Source organism: Nannospalax galili, unplaced genomic scaffold (assembly GCF_000622305.1).
Source record: "Nannospalax galili isolate Female #2095 unplaced genomic scaffold, S.galili_v1.0 scaffold510, whole genome shotgun sequence".
In the NCBI taxonomy this organism is placed as follows: domain Eukaryota; kingdom Metazoa; phylum Chordata; class Mammalia; order Rodentia; family Spalacidae; genus Nannospalax; species Nannospalax galili.
In genome coordinates, this window is record NW_008329677.1 from 262,923 (window position 1) to 271,265 (window position 8,343).

An 8,343-nucleotide genomic window follows, 5' to 3' on the forward strand; every position below is an offset into this window, starting at 1 on the left:
CACACCCCTGGCTGTGAAGAGATTCTGAAGACGTCTGAAGACTTTCCAGGGCTGAACACCCTAGGTGCCTCCCTGACTCGCAGCTCTTTCCTAAACAATTATGACTGAAGGACTAACAATTATCTAGACCTTTTCTTTCCTCCCCCTCCGTACACTTCAATAAACGAGGATCTGTTTAGAAAACATCTGGGGAGGAGGAGAAGGAGTTTTCTCAAGCAAAAGCATGTTACCTTAGAGATAAGTGGAGAAAATGAACTGTTGACAAATAAACACCCAGAACCAGGAGAGGATTCCACCCACCTTCAGGGCGAACCCTGCTGTTTCCAGCTCAGTCATCTCAGACCCCGCCTACCTCCCATAGTCTTCCAGGGGACCCTGGGAAATGTGGGTGGGTACCATCAGGGGAACTCGGAGCCGGGGTCGTTCTGCAGACTCTAGTCTCTGAGACTGAGTTCTCAAGGAGATAAAGAACCAGAGAAGCACGGAGGCTAGGTCAAATGAGAGGGGACTAGGCAGAGACGTTCCAGAGCTTCCGGAAGTCAGCTGGTGATTCCTGAGAAAATGCTCTTTTAATTTTCTCCAAGAACTAACCCTGGATCAGAGTTATCAGACTAAAGCTATCTTTAAACGGATATAAAAATACCAAGTTTTCTTTCTGCAAGTTTTCTTACTGGAAACAAAAAAATTAACACTCTCCGTTTTGATTTCCAAATCTTCACTTTTTGCAAAACCTTGCTGGGAATTATTTTATAACCCTAAAGTTTCTCTGGTCTCTGAACCATGCTGTGAATACTTGCTATATACTGAGTACAGGTCACTGGACCAGTCACCTTGGGGAGGAAGGTCCCAGGACAAAGACTTTTGTGTGGGTGTAGAGTCTCCTAGAATGTCACCACCCCTCCCTGTGAAGATGACATGGGGTTCTATTCTTCTCTCCGTTCCCAAGAACTATAGCTTCCTTCCTGGAGCCAGAAAACACAAATCATACTTTCTTACCTCCACAGTAGGGAACCCAGGCTAACTACCTTTCATCAAGATAAAGTTAATAAATTGTAACGCATAAGCTGACATTGAATATGACTCTAGGCATGAAAACTAGTAAGATGCCTGTTTGCACCTAATTTTGAGGACACTCTAGTGCATATTGTGTTAGTGGGGCCAAAGTAGATTATCAAAAGCATTTGATTTTTACTGAGTATATTTATATTCATATTAATATGACTTCATATAGTCTTAGCAAAGAAAACTTTGTACTGAGAGGTTACTAAATGTGAATCCTACTATTCTGAATTGAACAAAAATTAATGGTAGTATATTCTCTTATGGGGTTGCTTTCCTTGAAGATACTAATTGCTTAAGAAATTATTGAAAAATAAATGTCAGTAATTTGTAAATTTCTGCCATGTTTTTTCAAAGGCTAGCTTGAGGACAATCTCTGAGGTCTGTTTGTCTGCCAATGAGAAGAGTGAAAATTCACACTCCAGGTGTGTATGAAATTTTCATGCTGTGAAAATATGTAATGAACAAATTTTTTTACAGTCCTTAGCACAAACGCTTGCATGCTAGCTTGAAAATCATTCACTGTGATGGATCTGAATTATTCCATAATACTTTATCTGAACCTTTTAAGGAAGGTGTGGATTGAAACACCAGGTTATTAATTTAATAACCAAGGTAGCTAACTATGGCTGTAGATTTTTTAAGACAGGATGTTTCATAGTAGGAAACAGATAGGATGATTCAACACCCTTGCCAACACCATGGGATATTCTGTGTTTCTGAAAGGCATCTGATAAAGAAAAGCAACCAGAAGCCAGGTATGGGAGTACCTTTAATCCTAGCATCCTAGAGATCAAGCCCAGCCTGGTCTACATAGCAAGTTCTTGGCCAGCTGGGGTTATTGGAAGACCCTGTCTCAGAGGGAAAAAAAAGAAAGAAAAGAAGGAAATAAGGAAATAAAAAATGAAGGGAGGGAGGAAGACAGGAAAGGAAGAAAGTGAAAGAAAGAAAGGAAAGAAAGAAAGAAAGAAAGAAAGAAAAAAGAAAGAAAGAAAGAAAGAAAGAAAGAAAGAAAGAAAGAAAGAAAGAAAGAAAGAAAAGAAGAAATTAATCCAAATGTTAAGTCAGGTCCCCTTCCAAGTTGATTACAAGCACTTTAGCTGAGTGACTGTATGGTCACCTTTGGATCTCATCCACACTTAATCATCGGTTTCTAAAGTGGAGCTTGAAGAACCTTTAGGACCTTGTGGCCCTTCTGAAAACTGACTACTTCCCTCTAAAGTTAAAGGACACTGTCTTACTTTGCCTTGAGATCAACCCAGAAGAAATCATTTAAATTCATGGTTATACTATTTTAATACAAGTAAACCTGCTCAACTAAGTAGTTTACACAGTGAGGCAAATCTTACTTCAGTCTAGATTATCAACAGCTATGGGTAGTAACCAGTACAGTTAAGGACAGCAACCTGAGTGAAGGCTTCACCCAGAAGCCTTTTAGCTGTCCTTAGATGTGGGGCTAATGGGAGTTCAAATTCTGTTTTTTAGAATTCTCTCTTTCTTAGATTTTTCCTCTAAATGAGCAAACTATTCTATTATTGAAATTGTAATGAACAATTTTTTTTACAGTCCTTAGCACAAACGCTTGCACGCTAGCTTGAAAATCATTCATTGTGATGGGTCTGAATTATTCCATAATACTTTATCTGAACCTTTTAAGGAAGGTGTTTAAGTTAAAATTAATTGTCCAGTTTTGTAAACTTTCTTTACTTGGATTTCTGAATAATTAGGCAAATGGGTATCATCTTAATATTCCAGTATGTGTGTGTTCTTCTAGGAAAGGTCAAATTGAAAAGCTGTTTTCTTTCTTTGCCCCACTGCTGTGAATGGCACCCTGATATTCGCCCCAGACCCCCTAGATCATGTCACTGCCTCACCAAAACTTCTTGAAAATAGTGCTTTTGGCCAAAGGGAGGGCACTAGCATCTGCCTACCCACCAACTTCCACTATCACTCCCTCCAGCCTTGGCAGGTGTGGGGCAGATCAACCAGCAAAGACTCTTACCAAATCCCAGAGCATACCTCCTGTAGGTCTGTGCAGGGTCTCCTATGCAAGGGCTGGGACTCCCTCAGGGGACACATGGGGAAGGGAATAAAGTTTATTTTTTTTAATAGAGTCTAATATAAGCATCCTCAAAATTGACAGAGTCAAGGGCAGGTGAACATTTGCCAAAATTCAGTGAAAAACAAGGACAATATAATTTAATTCATAGCAGCCCCATGGATTAAATCTCCTAGTTGTCTTTTTTAAGGAATAGATTTACAGAAGAAGAGGTATGCCTTCACTCCCAGGCACACTGCCTTCGGAAATAAAGAACTCCAAAAATGGCATTCAAAGGATCTGGGCTGAAATGCAAGGTTGAGATGCTTATGCTTTCCTCACAGAACTGTGCTGAAGAAAAAGAATGGAAGGGAATGTGGGGGCCAAGTTTAAAAGGGAAGAAACATGTGGGCAGTGACCAAAGGAAAAGTCTAGGTGTGGGGGTCTGGGTGCCACTAACAGGGCCAGCCCCACCTGTAAGTTTAAAGTGCCAGAACAGGTCCATCACAGAAAGCAATGTTTTGCAGGCTGCACAATGTAGGCCTGGAGGGTGCCACTCAGACCCTTCTAGGGGAGGTCAGAAAGGAGCAATAACTTGATAAAGGGTATAAGAACACTGATCACTCTTGTTTGACCCTCTTCCTCCTCTCTGTAGTGTCAAGGGGGAAGTTTTGGGAACTCTCTCAGCCTCTGGTGTCCATTTCTTAGAGACACCTGTCAGCAATGAACCTCTCTACTCCTCTCCTCCTCCACCTCCTCCTCCTCTTCCTCTTCCTCTTCCTCCTCTCCTCTCTCTCCTCTCTTCTCTTCTCTCTCTCTCTCTCCCCCTCTCTCTCCTCCCTCCCTTCCTTCCTCCTTCCTTCTGTGTCCCTCTATTCCTTCCCTTCTATCACCCCCTCTTCCTCCCTTTGTCTCTTCCTGACCCTCCCCCTTCCTCCCTCTCCTCCCTTTCTCCAGGCTCCCAAACAGTATCCACCTGGCTTTCTGTAGGTGCCCCTCACCTTCTCGGCTGGGATGCTTGAAGGTCATTGCCGCGAGCTCCCCGCCGTGCACCGCCACTCCAGCCCCAGGAGGCGCCAGCGGCGGTCCCTGCGCGGGTGGCCAGGGCGGGCCGGGGGAGAGGTAGCCGCCACCGGGCGCGCTGTACACTCCGTGCTGGTTGGAAGCGGGGTAGGCGCAGGCCGGAAGGAAGCCGCTCACTGTTGAGAGGCCAGAGGCCGACTGGGGATAAAGAGGACAGACGGCCTGAGTCAGATAACGCCTCCCGGCTTCTTCAGCATGCGCCACGGCGACACGCTGCTTGCTGCTCGTTTCTTTCTTGTTGCTTGTCACTGCTAGGCCTCCCTGGAAAACTGATTTCTAAAAAAACCTCCACTCAAATGTCTAACAAAAGTGAGGAAGTCGTGGTAACCCTCCATCCGGGTTTAGAGAAAAGGGGGCTTCCAGCTTTTTAGCAAAAGGCAAACCAGCCCCAAATTGCCCCAGGCTGCCCAAACTAGGACCTGCGGGAGAGGACAGCAGTAGACAGCTGGAAGACACTCCCAGACCAGACTGTGCAAAACCTGCCTGAGATTCATTCATTTTCTCTTTCTCTCTCTCCTCTTCTCTTCTCTTCTCTTCTCTTCTCTTCTCTTCTCTCCTCTCCTCTCCTCTCCTCTCCTCCTCTCTCTCTCTCTCTCTTTCTCTCTCTCTCTCTCTCTTTCTCTCTCTCCTCTTCTCTTCTCTTCTCTTCTCTTCTCTTCTCTCCTCTCCTCTCCTCTCCTCTCCTCCTCTCTTCTCCCCCTTTCTTCTTCCCTTTCCCCCCCCTCTCTCTCTCTCTCTCTCTCTCCCTCTCCCCCCCTCTCTCTCCCCCTCTCCCTCTCTCCCTCTCTTTCCCCAAGACTTCTTCTGGCCTAGGGAAGGTCACCTCCGACCATGCCTGCGTTCACGTTACCTGAGTGTATTTTATGTCCGCCTCCAAGGCAGGTTTCTCAAGCCCATTCACTGCAGGTGTGGCTGGGAAGGCTGCGCGGTTCACCCCGGCCCAGTCTTCCATCTTGGGGGAGTAGGCGGCCCCTTCGCTCCCGGCCAGCGCCCCTGTGGGGAACACTGGATGGAGTGGAAGCCTGTGCACACGTGTAGACCTCTAACCCAGATGTTTTCACACAAGCCAAAGATCCAACTAGAATCCTAAAAAGCTGCCAGATGTCACCCTCGGCACCTGGAGGCTGCCTCGCGCTCCCAAGGCCTTCGAAGATGGAGGGGTGACGGGGTCTGAGTTTCGCTTTCGCTCCTAGCAGGGCGGAGGAATGAAAAGCGAAGTAGCCTGCCCTTCTTTTCTCACAACCCTCGACCCGCTTCTTGCGAAAAGGCAGGAGTACTGCTGGGCTACGCATACCTGGAGTCAGTTCCCCTACTGTAGGGAAGTGAGGGCCAGAAAGGTCTAAATTCAAGGTCAAGCAACCTCACTGAAAGAAATTTTTGTAAGCCTCTCAAAGTCGTAATTAGCTTAAAAAGAGCTGGGAGACCATTTTGCTCCTCAACTGGCTCTGGAGACAGACAATCTTAGTGTCCGGAATGATGCATCGGCCCTAGGACCCACGCCTTGACGGCCCAAGCAAGTAAGCGGCTCCCAGCTCAGGTGTGTACCCTCAGTAGAAGGCAATCTCCAGATGTGGACGCAGCCCTGGTAACACCACCTCCCAACCAGCTGCTGCTGCTGCTCCACGGGAAGATTTGGTTCCCACGGAGGTGCCAGACTGAGTGAGATAGAGCCACTCCGAGGAACAGTGGCTCTGAGGCTGCCCCACTGCGTCCAGGGCTACCAGCCCACTTTTTTCTTTCATTTCTCCTGAGCTGTTTGCTGCTTTCTCTCCTCCTGAGTCTGCTGGGGTAAGAAAGGGAACATGGTCCCCAGGACCCGCTGCTTGGCAGGAGACCATGCTGCACATATAGCCTCAGGCCAGAAGCATCAAAATTGCCTGAAATCTACAGCCTTTTACAGCCAACAGAGTTTACCAACATTTGATGGTTTTTAACTGCAGGCAAAGTCATTAAGACTGTCCCTGCAGGGAATGAGACACCTTTACCCCCATCCAAAAGAGTACTACAAGGCCTCTGAACCTGACAGTGATCTGGGCCACACTACCCAGGCCCTTTCCCTTTTACTCAAAAGAGCCACTGGTTCCTAAGGAAGCTCAGAGAGAATCCTTGAAGGATGCTGAAAGCTAAACAAAGGGTCACAGGATGGCCCCAGCCATTTGTTTGGCTTAGATTTGGCGATAGGCATTTGCATTCTTTTTGCAAGAATGGAAAAGCACAATTTCAGGCCTCTGAATTTGTGGTCTGAGACTGCTTTTCTATTTGGGAAATATTTTCCATATTTGTCATAAAAAGTTCAAGATGTCCAAAGACTCCCACAGAAGGTTCTGGACCCTCAGCCTGTGAGGCCAGTTCTGAACTACTTTCTGAGCCAAACTCGGTCCTTGGAGAAGAAGGGCATGTTAACCCCTCGATCATCTCTCATGGTCCTCCCGCCCCCAATTCTGTCCCTTCGTAGAGGGTTGCAGAAGACATCATGACTGACCTGTTTGCTCCATAAACGTCCGGATGCCCAGGATATTGCTGACCGAATGTGCCGAGGGCCATGAACGCGGAATGCTGACGTGGCCTGCTGAGCCGGGGACCCCGGGGTGGCTGCCCATCTTGGTGCCCGTGGGCGACACTGGGCTAGGGTAGGGGTACTGGTAGATGTGGTTGTAGGGCAGCGCAGGCTGCGGTGGCGGCTGCTTACTTGTCTCATAGGGCCCGGGCTGCGCCAGGCTGCCGATCTTGTTGCGCAGAATGCGGCTGATGGAGCTCACCGAGGGCACATTGTACTTGTCGCAGACTCCGTCGGCCAGTAGCCGGTCGCGGATCTCCCAGGCAAAGATGCCAGGGTCTCCTTGCTTGTAGTCCCGGATGTGTTTGACTACATTGGGGGTGGTCACGCGCGGTTTGCTGCCCCCGATGGCCCCGGGTAGGATGGAGCCCGTCTCGTTATACCGCGCCAGGATCTTGCTCACGCAGCCGTGGGAGACACGGAGTTGCCTACTGATGTCACAGGGTCGGATACCCAGCTGTGCCAGCTCCACGATGCGCAATCGGATGGCGTTGGGCAGCGGGCGGCCGTTGACAAACACGCCACCCAGCTGGTTCACTTCGCCGTACGTCTGCTCTGCGGACGCGCAGAATGGGAGTGAGCCGGCGGGGGAGAAAACACCAGCGGTTAGCGAACGGTGGTCTCGCGGGGCTGTGGACTGCACCCCGTGCGACTCTCAAGGTCACCCGCAGATCCCCCCCCTCCCAGCCCACCCCCGACATCTCAGATTCTGAGGCCAAACGCCTGGAACCAGATCCCAGAGCGCCAGGGAAAGTCGGGGACCCCAGAGGGAGGCATTTCGTGTTTCAGCCCTCGGTGCTGTTTCGCGACTTGCGTCCCATCTTTACCCCCTTCCTGAACTTAAGGGACGGTCCCCTCGAGGGCTGAGGACAAATGGAGAAGGCGGGTCGTTCGAGACCCAGCACCTTTTTGCCCCGGGAACGCGGATCAGAGGGAAGGGAGGCGGAGAGTGTGGACCCCGCACCTCGCCCGCCCGGGCCCGGCCGGCAGCTCGGCCCTTACCCATAGCGCGCGGGCGGGCCAGCTGCCTGACGCCGGAACGGCGGGGGCTGGGCCCGGCGCAGTCCGGGAGAGCTCGGGCGCCGCCACCGCCGGAGAGGCATAGAGGGAGGGCGCGCGCGAGCCTAGAGCCGCGGCGGCCGGGCCGCGGGCTGGAAAAGCGCAGTGCGCCGCTGCCCAGCACCCCGCCGTCTGCCCGGGGGTCTGCCGCCGCCTCCCGCTCCCACGACACTCTCCAGGCCCGCGACCCCAAGCCCAGGGTCAACTTCATCCGATTGGGAGAAATTCGTCTGACCGGGAAGCTGCGGCGTTGCGAGAATCAATTTGACGTGTCCTCCACGTCAATCTCTGCAGTCACGCCGGAGACTCGAGAGTTGGCAGCTCATTGGTTCCCGTCACCGCACCCCGGCGCCCCCCTCCCCGCCCAGAAACTCTACCCCTCCTCTTGGCCTCCCCCCTCCGCCTTTCTCCACCCCACCTCCGGAAAACACACACACACACACACACACACACACACACACACACACTTCAGAAACATGCACTATCACACACCCAGCTGCCAGCTCACTAGACCCTCCTCTCTCTTGTCTCTACATACAGCCCCCCC

The 8,343-nt window shown here is 50.2% G+C and overlaps 1 protein-coding gene across 1 annotated transcript in view; it reads right to left on the bottom strand.

The window, feature by feature from the left end:
- Positions 1-8,062, bottom strand: part of Pax1 (paired box 1) — an 11,862-nt gene extending 3,800 nt beyond the window's left edge. Inside the window, exons 1-4 of the mRNA XM_008841246.1 lie at positions 7,740-8,062; positions 6,663-7,292; positions 5,031-5,173; positions 4,099-4,318 (exon numbers count right to left, since the gene is read on the bottom strand). Coding sequence (XP_008839468.1) covers positions 4,099-4,318; positions 5,031-5,173; positions 6,663-7,292; positions 7,740-8,007 — 1,261 coding nt within the window. The 5' untranslated portion in view covers positions 8,008-8,062. The remainder of the gene's footprint in view (positions 1-4,098; positions 4,319-5,030; positions 5,174-6,662; positions 7,293-7,739) is intronic.
- Positions 8,063-8,343: the final 281 nt, after the last annotated feature.